The sequence below is a fragment of the Hylobates moloch genome, unplaced genomic scaffold, assembly GCF_009828535.3.
Source record: "Hylobates moloch isolate HMO894 unplaced genomic scaffold, HMol_V3 SCAFFOLD_19, whole genome shotgun sequence".
Classification (NCBI taxonomy): Eukaryota; Metazoa; Chordata; class Mammalia; order Primates; family Hylobatidae; genus Hylobates; species Hylobates moloch.
In genome coordinates this window covers 22,550,135-22,564,728 of record NW_026652294.1, presented here as the reverse complement: position 1 = coordinate 22,564,728, position 14,594 = coordinate 22,550,135, and the positions used below count along the sequence as shown (strand labels likewise).

The 14,594-nt window shown below is 52.3% G+C and overlaps 1 protein-coding gene across 2 annotated transcripts in view; it reads right to left on the bottom strand.

Moving 5' to 3' along the window:
• ZC3H7B (zinc finger CCCH-type containing 7B) overlaps positions 1-14,594 on the bottom strand; it is a 54,740-nt gene that overhangs the window by 27,988 nt on the left and 12,158 nt on the right. For both annotated transcript variants that reach the window (XM_032138834.2, XM_032138836.2), the window contains exons 2-5: positions 8,456-8,514; positions 3,892-3,925; positions 3,571-3,768; positions 2,346-2,504 (exon numbers count right to left, since the gene is read on the bottom strand). In XM_032138834.2, the coding sequence (XP_031994725.1) occupies positions 2,346-2,504; positions 3,571-3,768; positions 3,892-3,925; positions 8,456-8,508 (444 nt within the window). In that variant the 5' untranslated portion in view covers positions 8,509-8,514. The remainder of the gene's footprint in view (positions 1-2,345; positions 2,505-3,570; positions 3,769-3,891; positions 3,926-8,455; positions 8,515-14,594) is intronic.

Genomic DNA, 14,594 nt, shown 5'->3' with positions numbered 1-14,594 from the left:
CTGTAGAAGGGAAGAATGTTACAGGGACAGCAAGTGCTCCCTGGGTCTCCCCCTTCACCCTAGGCTTCTCCAGGAGGGAATCACACTCTGCTGGGCTGATGTGTTTCCTTAGGGCTCTTTTCTAGGAATGCATGCATGCAGACCTATAAAGAATGCTTACTTCTGGCTGGGCACAGTGGCTCATGCCTGTAATCTCTGCACTTTGGGAGGCAGAGGTGGGCGGATCACCTGAGGTCAGGAGTTCGAGACCAGCCTGGCCAACACGGTGAAACCCCATCTCTACTAAAAATAGAAAAATTAGCCAGGCATGGTGGCGGGTGCCTGTAATCCCAGCTACCTGGGAGGCTGAGGCAGGAGAATCGCTTGAACTCAGGAGGCAGTGGTTGCAGTGAGCCAAGATTGCGCCACTGCACTCCAGCCTGGACGACAGAGCAAGACCCTATCTAAAAAAAAAAAAAAAAGCTTAGTTTTGTTTTGTGGGGATTTGGGGATTGTCTCTTTCTTGTTTTTTTGAGATGGAGTCTTGCTCTGTTACCCAGGCTGGAGTGCAGTGGTGCGATCTCAGCTCACTACAATCTTTGCCTCCTGGGTTCAAGAGATTCTCCTGACTCAGCCTTCCGCGTAGCTGGGATTACAGGCATGTGTCACCATGCCCAGCTAATTTTTTTTTGTATTTTAGTAGAGACGGGATTTCACCATGTTGGCCAGGCTGGTCTTGAACTCCTGACCTCAAGTGATCCACCCGCCTTGGCCTCCCAAAGTGTTGGGATTACAGGCATGAGCCACAGCGCCCAGCTGTCTCTTTCTTCTTTTGAACAGGAATGAGGTCACATTATATAGTTCTACAACTTGTTTCTATCACCAAACAATGTCCTGCAACCCCCAGCAAGTGACGATACATAGATGAGGCACAGGGTTGTAAGGCCCAAAGGAGACAGGGCGTAGAAAGCTTGTAACAGTGCCTGGACCACACTTAGTGATCACTAAACAGCAACCATCCTTCCTTCCCTTCCAAGGCTGTAATACAGAACATGCATTACGTGCCAAGCATGAGTGAGGGGCAAAAGATACCCCAGCGAACAGGGCAGATGGGCCCAGGCCTCATGGAGATTCCAATCTAAAGGGGGAGATCAGTCAGTGAACAAAGAAACAGGTGGCTATAAACTGAGGTCCAGGCACAAAAGGGCAAGGAAAACACTGTGACATCTGTGCACGTGTCTACCTCCTACCTCACTGACAACCTCCTGGAGGCCAGGGCCTGGGTCGGAGTCATCTCTGGTCCCCAGTGCCCAGCATGGAGCAGGAGCTCGGTCAGTATTTGCCCAACAAAGACTGGGAAAAGACAGAGTTTCTTAAAGCAGAGCCAGGAGCCCTTAGTTACTTTCCCTGGCCATTTACTAACCCTAACTGGGTCCCGGCTCCTTTCTATCCCCTGTGGTGCGGATGAAAGCTGCTCTGTCCTCCTCATGAGTAAGTGCCAGTGAGACCTAGGTGTGGATCTGTTGTGGACACTCTAAAATGCTATATGGGTCAGGGGACTATGGTCATAAAGAAAGGTTTTTTATTTTTTTTTTTAATAGACAAGCTCTTGCTTTGTCAAACTCAGGCTGAAGTGCAATGGCGCAAACACAGCTCACTGCAACCTCCACCTCCTGGGCTCAAGCGATCCTCCCACCTCAGCCTCCTGAGTAGCCGGGATCTCAGGTGCGTGCCATCATGCCCAGCTAATTTTTTTTTTATTTTTTTTTCTTGAAATAGGGTCTTGCTATGTTGCTCAGGCTGGTTGCAAACTCCTGAGCTCAAGTGATCCTCCCACCTTGGCCTCCCACAGTGCTGGGATTACAGGCATGAGCCACCGTGTCTGGCCAAGAAAGGTTCTTAATTGTGAACTAAACAGAATTAGCGAAACAGGCGCACACCACCATGCCCAGCTAAATTCTGTATTTTTAGTAGAGATAGGGTTTTGCCATGTTGGCCAGGCTGGTCTCAAACTCCTGACCTCAGGTGATCCGCCTGCCTCAGCCTCCCAAAGTGCTGAGATTACAGGTGTGAGCCACTGTGTCTGGCCTCATCATCTTTAAAATGAGAATAATCACAGTATCTGCCTCTTAGGGTTATTGCCAGTATTAGGTGAGTTAATACACACAATGCATCCTAGCAGTGCCTGGCACCCAGTCAGCGCTCAGAGAATGGGAGCTAGTGTTAACATCAGGATCTGCAAGTCCATGTCACAGGGGAGGAAGCTGAGACACAGAAGGATGTGGTGGCTGGGCCCAAGTGAGGGCCAGAAGGTTAGAAGCCTGGCCTCTGAGCAGGCACCGGCGTGGCTGCAGAGCCACACTCACGTGGGGCAGGGCGAGGGAACACCGGCTGCTGCACTCGTAGGCCTCCTTGTGGCGTCCCAGTTCATTGAGAGCGCGTGCCTTGCGGAACAACGCCCGGATACTCTCGCTGTCCAGGCCCAGCGCCTTCTCGCTGTCCTCCAGCGCCTTCTCATACAGGCCCTGCCGGAGAGGAGCAGGTGGTCACTGGTCAACACCTGTTACCCTCCCTCCCCCAGGCCTCCTGCCCCTGCCTAGGAAGGAACACCAGCTTCCCTTCCTGGCAGAGACGGAGGAGCTGAAGTCTTGGGTCAGGGACAGGGCTCGAGGCTCCAGGAGAGAAGGAAGCACTCTGGTGTCCAGCCTCTGATCAAGGGTATCTGTGTGTCTAGCTGATGGGGCTGCAGTGGGCACGGGCAGGACACTGCAGGGAAGGGCCTGAAGATCTACAACCATGAGCCCGGTCACTCAAACACGTCTATTTCCATCTCTGCCTTTGGTTCGGAACATGATGGGGCTGAGAGTAACAGTGGCATCTCTAAGAGGCAGTGAGACCATGAAGGCAGCTCTGTGTGCAGAGTGTGTACAAGGGTTAACCCTGAGGCACCCAGAAGCCATTTATCCAGAAGAGTTCGCTGGATGGCAGAGGTGTTACGGAGTCCTCTAGAGAGCCTGCAGCAGAGCCTCCCACAGGAGCTCATGAACCTGAGTCAGTGGATGCACAGGACAGGGAAGAGGAGGAGGCTGCAGCTCTAAGGAGGAGAGGAGGGGGAGGAGGAAGGCACTGCAGTCCGCAAAGAAACAGTGAGGAGGCTGAGGCTATGGAAGAAGCAGTGAGGAGGCTATGGGAGGAACAGTGAGGAGGCTGAGGCTATGGGAGGAACAGTGAGGAGGCTGAGGCTATGGGAGGAACAGTGGGGCCAGGAGGGAGGAGCAGGAGAAGTCAGACTCCCACCAAGGCCCAGGGTCACCCCAAGATTCTAACTTACTTCATCTGGGGTAGGGTGAGGGCATCAGTATTATTTTTTAAAAAACTTTTTATTATGCATCTGTACTTTTAAAAGCTGTCCGGCTGAGCATGTTGTACAGTTGAGATTAAGAGCCACGAGAACAGACAATGAAATTCTGAAAGCAGGCTGGGAGGAGGCTGGCCCTGGTCTACAGGCTCACTGCAGTACGGGCCTGGCTCGACTGGGCATCCAGGGGATCAGGGCAGCAGCGGAGGAGAGAAAGGAGGGTGCGGGCTCACCATGGTGAAGTAGCAGGCGGCCCTATTGACATGCAGCTTGCACAGCAGCTCCCGCGGCAGGGCCACCTGGTCAGAGGCAGCGTAGTCGGCCACGTTCAGCCCTTCCATGTACTGCACCAGAGCCTGCTTATAGTCCTTCTCCCGGAACAGATCATTGCCCTCAGCAAACAGATTCTGCACCAGCTTGAGCAGAAAGGCCTGTTGGGGGCAAGGTGTGTAGGGGGCTCATGACCTCTGGCCCCAGCTCTGGCACCCGGCCCAAGCCTCTCCCTTGCACATCTCCGCCCTTCACCTTTACTCAGCCTAGCAGCTGACACTCACCTCATATTCTTCTTGCTTTAGGGGTAGCGTCGACCTAGCAGGAAAAGAAAACACGAGGCCTGGGTGAGCCCAGCGGTCCCAGCTTCATGGAGGTCCAGAGCTACTCCTCCAACTCAGACCTCAACCATCACCTTGTGGACTAGGGTGAACAGACAGCGGTTTTCTTCCCCTAAATCATTACCATGCAGGCCTTCCAGTTCTGATGGAAGGACCTGCATGTTCCTTGGGGCCAGACAGCCAGGTTTTGCCAGGTACAGGTGTTGAGAAAGAGCAGACCGACCCCAGCCCCACCTCCAGCCTGGCCCCAGCTCCAGCCCCAGTTCCAGCCTGGCCCCAGCTCCAGCCCCAGTTCCAGCCACAGCCCCAGCTCCAGCCCCAACCCAGCCAGCCCCAGCTCCAAGCCAGCCCTAGCCCAGCCCAGTTCCAGCTGTACCTCTGGCTCTGGACCCAGCCCCAGCCCCTACTGCTGAAAAAACCAGCCCTCTCCTAAAGGAAAGCAGGCATTCCAAGCCCTTTCTCAGTTACATGAGGGGAAGGAGGGAGGAGCCACAGGGCCTAGGAGGCCCCCAGGACTGGAAAAGAATAAGAAGAGGAAAATCAGACTCTGGCCAAGGCAGAGCGGGGGAAGGCTCCAGCTGCAGCTCAAGGCCAGGAGGAGAGGATGGTGCAGGGGCTGCTGTAGCAGGAGTGCCAGGGACAGGAGCGGGCAGGAAAAGGCAGGAAGTATGAGCGTTGTCAGGGAATTAACACCTAGAACAGGCCTTGGGAAGGACCACGCCCCATCAAACCAAATCCGAGACCACAGGCCCACAGACACTGAGGCACTGGGAGTCCACCTCAGGCCCCTCCCCTGTCCATTCCCACATAACACACACCCCAGCCAATGCCAGGTCTTCGCTGAGCCTGTCAGTTCCTCATGCTGGACTCAACAAATCATTCTAGGTGGGGTCTGGGCACCTGCTCCCTCCTGTGGCTAACGCTCCCTCAGTATGAAAGAGGGCATCAGCCCAGGAGAACTGAGGTTCGTCTCTCCGATGGGCTCAATGGCCAGGCTGGAAGGGAAGCTGGGCTTTGTCTCCCAGTCCCTCATTCCACAGAGGGAAAAACAGACACTCGGAGTGGCGCAGGGACTTGCCCAAGGCTGCTCGGCAGGAAGGCATCGGATGCAGGGCTGGGGAGATCTTTCCGTTGCCTGGAGATGCCGCCAGCACCTGGGCAGGAAAGAGCGGCCTAGGCTAGTGCGCGAGAGGTGGGTAGAGGCGCAACACCGGGAGGGCTGCGTATGCACGTGCGTGTGGAAGGTGTCCCCAGCTGTGACATCGGGGCTCACCAGCCCACCTCTCACTTGCCTCCCCACTGTCTGGGCCCCAGCCCTGCCCTCCCTCCCCATACTGCTGCACTGTCCATCCCCTCTGCTGCCCCCACCAAGGACCCCATCACTACCCTCCTGGCCTCCTGCCTCCAGCCTCCCCTCTTCCAGCATCGGCTCTACCTTTCATAGGTCATGCCTAGTCCTGAGACATCTTTTTTTTTTTTTTTTTGAGACAGAGTCTCACTCTGTCGCCCAGGCTGGAGTGCAGTGGCCCAATCTCGGCTCACTGCAACCTCTGCCTCCCGGGTTCAGGCCATTCTCCTGCCTCAGCCTCCAGAGTAGCTGGGACTACAGGCGCCCACCACCACACCCGGCTAATTTTTTGTATTTTTAGTAGAGACGGGGTTTCACCGTGTTAGCCAGGATGTTCTCAATCTCCTGACCTCGTGATCCGCCCACCTTGGCCTCCCAAAGTGCTAGGATTACAGGCGTGAGCCACCGCGCCCGGCCGTAGACATCTTAAGGTCCTCCGCAAGCTGGGGCCAACCCACCTGTCCCAATTCGCTTAGGGCTCTCAGGGCGTGCTAAGCACATGAGGCACACATGCACCAACACAGCGTAGGAGGAGTGGGGCAAAAATAGCGGGACTGATGTGAAAAGCAGTGAGTCCCACTGTGCTTCCTGCAAAGCCTTAAGAGGCTGACAGACGGCTTCGGGGAGGCTGCCTTGTAGCTGGGCCTTCCTAGAACTCCCCTTTGGAAAGGAGAAGGAGGGGACAAGAGAGAACATTTACCCCAAGCACCACCTGGTCCCTTAACCTTCACAATGACCCCGTAGGGGAAATGGGAGAACTGGGCTGGGAATCCAGCTCCACAGACATCAGTGACTCAGGCTGGGGACACAGAACTCTTCTTATGGAAGACAGCAGTGGCCGGAGTCACCTTGTTCACCAGACTGGCCTCTGAATAAATTGGAACACTTACCCAAAATGAAACCCTCGCTCCCCAAAATGGGAGAGGACCTGCCGCCCATGAAGAGAGATGAGCTAGCAGCCGCTCTGATGACCAAGTCTGAGGAGGGTTTGCGAACTCCCAGCCATGGCAGCAAGGTGGGGTTGGCCAACAGCCCAGGGAAGGGGTGCTGAACTTGGGGCCATGCTCTAGGTGCACCCAAAACCCCTAATCAAATCAGCCCAGCACAGAACACCCTCCAGAAGCGGCCAGGAAAAGTGACTGCGTTGTGCACCGAGGAAGGAGAATGTGTTGTGTCAATATGAACACTCGCTCTGTGAGAGCAGCACGGATACCGAGGGCGTGTGAAAAGGGACCCAGTCTGCAGTGACACGGGTGAGAAAAGGCAAGGAAGTATGCTGGGCACAGCGGCACGTGCCTGCAATCCCAGCTACGTGGGAGGCTGAGGTAGGAAAACTGCTTGAGCCCAGGAGATTGAGAGCTGCCTGGGCAACACAGGGAGATCCCATCACAAAGAAAAGAAAAGGCAAGGAGTGTTTTACCGGTCTGTGTGAGAGAACAAAAGTGGGGGGTATATAAGGGAACATAGAGGGAAATTCCAGTTTTATGGGGAGCCCTATTTAAGAAAAAGAACACAAAATGATGAACACAGGATTGTAACGGTGCATGCCTTCCAGGGCCTCAGAAGGGGCTGGTGCAAGTGAGAGGCCACGATGCCCACGCTTCATTAATGTTGTGATAATTTGCCTCTGAGGATCTATTTAAGAGCAATAAGAGAAAAAGGTTACTCAAAATATTTTGTGTGTAAAAAAAAAGAGAAATAAGACAAAAACAAATGTGGGGCTGGATGCGGTGGCTCACACCTATAATCCCAGCACTTTGGGAGGCCAAGGAGGGCAGATCACGAGGTCAGGAGTTCGAGACCAACCTGACCAACACGATGAAACCCCGTCTCTATTAAAAATACAAAAATTAGCTGGGTGTGGTGGCTGGCGCCTGTAATCCCAGCTACTTAGGAGGCTGAGGCAGGAGAATCGCTTGAACCTGGGAGACGGAGGTTGCAGTAAGCCGAGATCGCGCCACTGCATTCCAGCCTGGACAACAGAGACTCCATCTCAAAAAAAAAAGTGTGGCATGTGGGTGCTCAGAGGCATACAATACAAAGAATGTGAGTTTTAAGTTATGTGGTCAACCAGGCTTGGGCTAGAATGCTATTCCTCAATAGCTCCATGACCTTAAACAAGTTGCTTAACCTCTGTGAGCCTCAACTTTCTCATCTACAAAATGGAAATAAGGCTACCTACTTTACTGGGCTGTTGTGAAGATTAAAAAGATGATGGATTGGCCAGGCACAGTGGCTCATGTCTGTAATCCCAGCACTTTGGGAGGCTGAGGCAGGAGGATCACTTGAGCCCAGGAGTTTGAGACCAGCCTGGGCAACATAGCAAGACCCCGTCTCTACAAAAAAATTTTAAAAATGGCCTAGTGCGGTGGCTCACGCCTGTAATCCCAGCACTTTGGGAGGCTGAGGTGGGCAGATCACCTGAGGCCAGGAGTTCAAGGCAGCCTGGCCAACATGGCAAAACCCCATCTCTACTAAAAATACAAAAATTAGCCAGGCTTGGTGGCACACACCTGAAATCCCAGCTACTCGAGAGGCTGAGGCAGGAGAATCGCTTGAACCCAGGAGGCAGAAGTTACAGTAGGCCGAGATCATGTCACTGCACTCCAGCCTGGGCAGCAGGGCAAGACTCTGTCTCAAAAAAAAAAAAAAAAAATTAGCTGGGTATGGTGGTGTCTACCTATGGTCCCAGCTACATGGGAGGTGGAGGCAGGAGGATTGCTTGAGTCCAGGAGGTCAGGAGCACCATTCACTCCAGCCGGGGCAACAAGGAGAGACACTGTCTCAAAGAAGACACAGATGCGAAGGTCCCAGCATGGAGACTGAGACTGTAACAGAGGGACTATTGATTTATCAGAAAACTCGTGCAGTCATGCAAGAGAATTAACAGGGAGTGCAAATGTGAAGGGTGAGGGCAGAATTACCTACTGGACAAGATCGAAGGGTAACCTGGGCCAGGGAGCATGTGTGCATGTGGAGTTCACGCCCAGCCACACCAGCCCCTTCCTGGCTCCTCCCATCTGCCCGCACCCCAGCGCACACAGGAGCCTTGGCAGCAAAGTCTCAGCAACAAGAAAAGGGAGCGCTGGGAGGGCGTGGCTCTCAGAGAACCCACCCTTGCCCACCCAGCCGTCCAGCCCCTGCCGCATGCAGGCTTACTGAATGAACTGCAGCCCTTTCTCGATGTCCGCCTTCCGTTTCTGCCTCTCCATCAGTCTCTGGGGGAGAGAGCACAGTCCATCAGTCAGTCAGCAAGAGACAGGTTGCCGTCGGCCACCACCACTTCGTGGGCCCTGTGATTGGGTGCTCTCACTCCCACTCTCATTCCCTTCCCCATGTCAGGAGGGATGTCCCTGAGGGCGATGACCACCCTCAGGCCGGTGTCCTCCACACCCATGGCCCCCTGGACTCCTAGATTGTGTGGTACCCTCAAGGGACAAGGGGCATAGAGGGCACCTGCCCTTTCCCACACAGGCTTGAGCTACAATATCGTATGGACACCCTCAAGTTCAAGGGAAAACTATTTTTTTTTTTTGGAGACAGAGTCTCCCCTGTTACCCAGGCTGGAGTGCAATGGCACCATCTCGGCTCACTGCAACCTCAGTTTCCTGGGTTCAAGTGATCCTCTTGCCTCAGCCTCCTGAGTAGCTGGGATTACAGGAGCCCCCCACCATGCCCAGCTAATTTTTGTATTTTTAGTAGAGACAAGGTTTCGCCATGTTGGCCAGGCTGGTCTCGAACTCCTGACCTCAGGTAATTCATCTGCCTCGGCCTCCCAAAGTGCAGGGATGACAGGCATGAGTCACCATGCCCGGCCCCCCTTTTTTTCCTTTTTTTTTGAGATGGAGTCTCGCTCTGTTGCCCAGACTGGAGTGCAGTGGCGCAATCTCAGCTCACTGCAACCTCCACCTCCTGAGTTCAAGCAATTCTCCTGCCTCAGCCTCTGGAGTAGCTGGGAATCCAGGCATGCACTACCACGCGCCTAGCTAATTTTCGTATTTTTAGTAGAGACAGGGTTTCATTATGTTGGCCAGGCTGGTTTCAAACTCCTGACCTCAGGTGATCTGCCTGCTTTGGCCTCCCAGAGTGCTAGGATTACAGGCATTAGCCACTGTGCTCAGCCAACAAAGGCTTTCTTTTAGAGCGTATGTTCTAGTGGAGAGGCACACGACAGTAAATGTATCACATAACACAGGAAGGATACACGCAATTAAGAAAAAATAATAAGATAGAGTGACAGGGTGCTATAATTCTGAGTCGTCTGAAAGGCCACTTTGACCTTTTTTTTTTTTTTTTTTTAGCCAGAGACTCACTCTGTTGCCCAGGCTGGAGTGCAGTGGTGTGATCTCAGCCCACTCCAACCTCCACCTCCCGGGTTCAAGTGATTCTTGTGCTTCAGCCTCCCAAGTAGCTGGGACTACAAGCACTTGCCACCATGCCCGGCTACTTTTTGTTTTGTTTTGTTTTGTTTTTGAGAGGGAGTTCCACTCTGTCGCCCAGGCTGGAGTGCAGTGGCACGATCTCGGCTCACTGCAACCTCCACCTCCCGGGTTCAAGCGATTCTTCTGCCTCAGCCTCCCGAGTAGCTGGGACTACAGGTACGTGCCACCATACCCAGCTAATTTTTTGTATTTTTAGTAGAGACGGGGTTTCACTGTGTCAGCCAGGATGGTCTCCATCTCCTGACCTCGTGATCTGCCCACCTTGGCCTCCCAAAGTGCTGGGATTATAGGCGTGAGCCACGGCGCCCAGCCTACTTTTTGTATTTTTAGTACAGACAGGGTTTCACCATGTTGGCCAGGCTAGTCTCAAATGCCTGACCTCAAGTGATCCACCCGTCTCCGCCTCCCAAAGTGCTGGAATTATAGGCATCAGCCACTGCGCCTGGCTCACTTTGACATTTGAATGGAGATCTATGTGTATGACGTGAGGGAGCCAGCCCCGCGGATACCTGGTGGGAAAGGGCTCCGGGCAGAGGGAACAGTGAGTGCAAAGGTCCTGAGGGAGATGCCTTGTTGGTGTATCTGAGAATGTGCAAGAAGGCTGGTGAGGATGGAGCAGAGGGGGCAGTGGGGAGAGGGTGGTGAATAGGAAGGTCAGAGAGATTAGCAGGGAAGACCACATGTAGAGGTATTTTCATTTTCTTTTCTGAGACAGTTTCACTCTGTTGCCCAGAATGGCATGATCACTGCAGCCTCAAACTCCTAGGCTCAAGGGATCCTCCCACTTCAGCCTCCCAAGTAGCTGAGATCACAGGCGTGCGCCACCATGCCTCACTAACCTTTAAAATTTTTTGTAGAGACAAGGTCTCACTATGTCGCCCAGGCTGGTCTTTTTTTTTTTTTTTTTGAGGCAGAGTCTTGCTCTGTCGCCCAGGCTGGAGTGCAGTGGCACAATCTTGGCTCACTGCATGCTCCGCCTCCCAGGTTCACGCCATTCTCCTGCCTCAGCCTCCCGAGGATGTATTATTTTTAAGAGTAAGTGAAAAACTAGAAGCAACCTTAATGTCTACCAGTAAAGGATTAACTTAATTAATTAAATTATATTAAATTAATTAATTAAATTATATTAATTGATTAAATTAATTAAATTATATTAAATTGATTAATTAAATTCCATACCATGGAATACAATGCAGCTATTGAATCCATATGTATTGTCATGGAGATACCTCCGTGCATGGTTGAGGAACACAAAAAGAACCAGATTTCTCTGTTAGGGGCTCTTCCTATTCTGCCCGGGTCTCAAGACCAACAACCCCGAGCTTCCATTTAAGGGAGTGCTTCTGCTCTCTTCACTACCCGCTCCCCAGATGAGCTCTTGCATTTCATGATAACATGAGTCATGTTAATGACTCACCTATCTCTTCCTCTTGCCAGGCCCACCCCCCTCCCTAGTATTTCAGACTCATATCTCTTATCTTCTGGGTAGTGGTACCTGGAAGTCCAACACCCAGGCTGCCTATGACTTCCATCCCTTTCTTAATCCTGGACCCTCTACTTGGAATGCCCTCTGCCACACACACCTTCCCAACTCCTACTCATCCTTTAAGACCCAGCTTAGATGCCTCTGTGTCCAAAGTCCTCTTTGGTGCCATCTCAGCTGGATTGGGTGTTTCTCCAACTGAACACATTCCAAACGGAACTCAGTGTTTTCTCCCCTAATCTTACTCCTCTTCCATTATTCCCTGACTCTATTCATAGCTCTGAGCATCATCCTGTTCTCAGCCACCTTTACCTCATAAATATTTCCCCACCCTGCAACCCCTCATATCCTCTCCACAAGCATGGCTATCTCTGGGATAGCCATGGAAACATCTCTTGCCAAGTTTCCAATGCGCCCCCTCCAATATGCTCCCATTCAGTGGTCAGGGATATCTGTGTAACGCATATGCCAATGTCACTCCCCCACTCAAAACCGATGTGCACACATGCACATATACACACGAATGAATGCAGGCTAAAAAAAAAAAAAAAGGTGAGGCTGGGCACAGTGGCTCATGTTTGTAATCCCAGCACTTTGGGAGGCCGAGGTGGGTGGATCACTTGAGGTCAGGAGTTCGAGACCAGCCTGGCCAACATGGTGAAATCCCATCTCTACTAAAAATACAAAAAATTGCCAGGAGCAGTGGCTCAGGCCTGTAATCCCAGCACTTTGGGAGACTGAGGTGGGTGGATCCCGAGGTCAGGAGTTCAAGGCGAACCTGGCAAATATGGTGAAACCCCATCTCTACTAATAATACAAAAAATAGCCAGGAGTGATGGCGTGCGCCTGTAGTCCCAGCTACTCGGGAGGCTGAGGCAGGAGAATTGCTTGAACCCAGGAGGCAGAGGTTGCAGCGAGCTGAGATTGAGCCACTGCACTCCAGCCTGGGTGACAAAGTGAGACTCCATCTCAAAAAAAAAGGTGAAAACCAGGCCAGGTGCAGTGGCTCACACCTGTAATCCCAGCACTTTGAGCACTTTGAAAGGCGAGGCAGGAGGATTCCTTGAGCCCAGGAGTTTGAGACCAGCCTGGGCAACATAGTGAGACCCTGTCTCTACAAATAAATAAAAAAATAAGCTGGGCATGGTGGCACACACCTGTTGTTCTGGCTACGTGGGAGGCTAAGGTGAGAAGATCACTTGAGTCCAAGAGGTTGAGGCTGCAGTGAGCCGTAATTGTCACTGCATGCCAGCCTGGGTGACAGAGCAAGACGCTGTCTCACAAAAAGAAAAGGGTGGGCCAGGTGCGATGGCTCACGCCTGTAATCCCAGCCCTTTGGGAGGCCGAGACGAGTGGATCACTTGAGGTCAGGAGTTCAAGACCAGCCTGGCCAACATGGTGAAACCCCATCTCTACAAAAAATACAAAAATTAGCTGGGCGTGGTGGCAGGCGCCTGTAATCTCAGCTACTTGGGAGGCTGAGGCAGGAGAATCGCTTGAACTCAGGAGATGGAGGTTGCGGTGAACCGGGATCGCGCCACTGCATTCCTGCCTCGGTAACAGAGCAAGACTCCGTCTCAAAAAAAAAAAAAAAAAAAGGGTGAAAACCAAATAAGCACTGTAGCCTAGTAATGTACTAATTCCAATTTTCTGGAGCACATAGGATATCACTATTCAGGGACGCTAGGTAAAGGGAATTCTTTGTACTATTTTTGCAACTTCTTGTGAACAAAAAGTTAAAAGACAAACAGAGCTTTCCATGACAACACTACTCGGAGAACAAAGTCCGAGCTCCTCATCCTGGTTCATGCAATACCGCAAGGCATGCCTGGCCTCTTTCTGCCCCACGGCCCGCCTGGAATGTCACACTCCCACGACAACGGACCATCCGGCTTCCTGCCCAAGCTGACGGCTCTGAGTGGGGCTCCATGCCCACTGCTTCCCACCCTAGCTTAATGCCCACCACTTCTTTAAAGCTCAGCCAAGGTGGCTCCTCTACCAGGAAGGCTTCTTTCCCCAACCACTACTGCACACAGTACCCCAAGCTTAATGCAACCACTCTGCTCATCCTCGATAACTGAAATTAGGTGCTTATGTCCCCATCTCTCCCTAAACTATGAACTTCTTGAAGGCAGACACTGTATCTGATTCATCTCTAAGCAGCCCAAAGAAACTGTTCGGGGGCCAGGCGCAGTGGCTCATGCCTGTAATCCCAGCACTTTGGGAGACCGAGGCGGGCGGATCACGGGGTCAGGAGTTCGAGAATAGGCTGGCCATCATGGTGAAACCCCGTCTCTACTAAAAGTACAAAAATTTATCTGGGCATGGTGGTGGGCACCTGTAATCCCAGCTAATCAGGAAGCTGAGGCAAATGAATCGCTTGAACCAGGGAGGCAGATGTTGCAGTGAGCTGAAATCACATCACTGCATTCCAGCCTGGGTGACAGAGTGAAACTCCATCTCAAAAAAAAAAACTGTCCGGGAAACCTATTTTGATTAGGTAGCGCTTATGAATCCTAGAAAAACAGTGAGGATGCTATCAGTCATCATTTCTTTTTTGTTTTTTTTTTTAAAGAGACAGGGTCTCACTCTGTCACCCAGGGTGGGGTGCAATGGTGCCATCATAGCTCACTGCAGCTTCAACCTCCTGGCTCAAGTGATTCTCCTGCCTCAGCCTCCGGCATAACTGGAGCACAAGCCACTGCATCTCGTTAATTTTTAAATTTTTAGTAGAGATGGGGGGTCTCAATTTGTTGCTAGGCTGGCCTTGAACTCCTGGGCTCAAGCGATCCTCCCAACTTGGCCTCCCAAAGCACTAGGATGACAGGCGTGAGCCACTGCACCCAGCCTCAGTCATCATTTCTTAAGCACTTTCTCCTACCAGAAACTGCTCTAAAAGCTTTAAATATAGGCCGGGCGCGGTGCCTCACGTTTGTAATCCCAGCACTTTGGGAGGCCGAGGCGGGCGGATCACGAGGTCAGGAGATCGTGACCACGGTGAAACCCCGTCTCTACTAAAAATACAAAAAATTAGCCGGGCGTGGGGGCGGGTGCCTGTAGTCCCAGCTACTCGGAGAGGCTGAGGCAGGAGAATGGCGTGAACCCGGGAGGCAGAGCTTGCAGTGAGCCGAGATCGCGCCACTGCACTCCAGCCTGGGTGACAGAGCGAGACTCCGTCTCAAAAAAAAAAAAAAAAGCTTTAAATATAATAATCCTCACAAATCCCATAAGAAAGTACCATTATTTCCCCATCTTATGATGAGGAAACTAAGGCACAAGGAGATGAAACAACCTGCCAGGGTTACACAGTTGGTAAGAGATGGAGCTGGGATTGGACCTGGCAGTTGGCCTCTGGAGCCCACACTCTGTCACC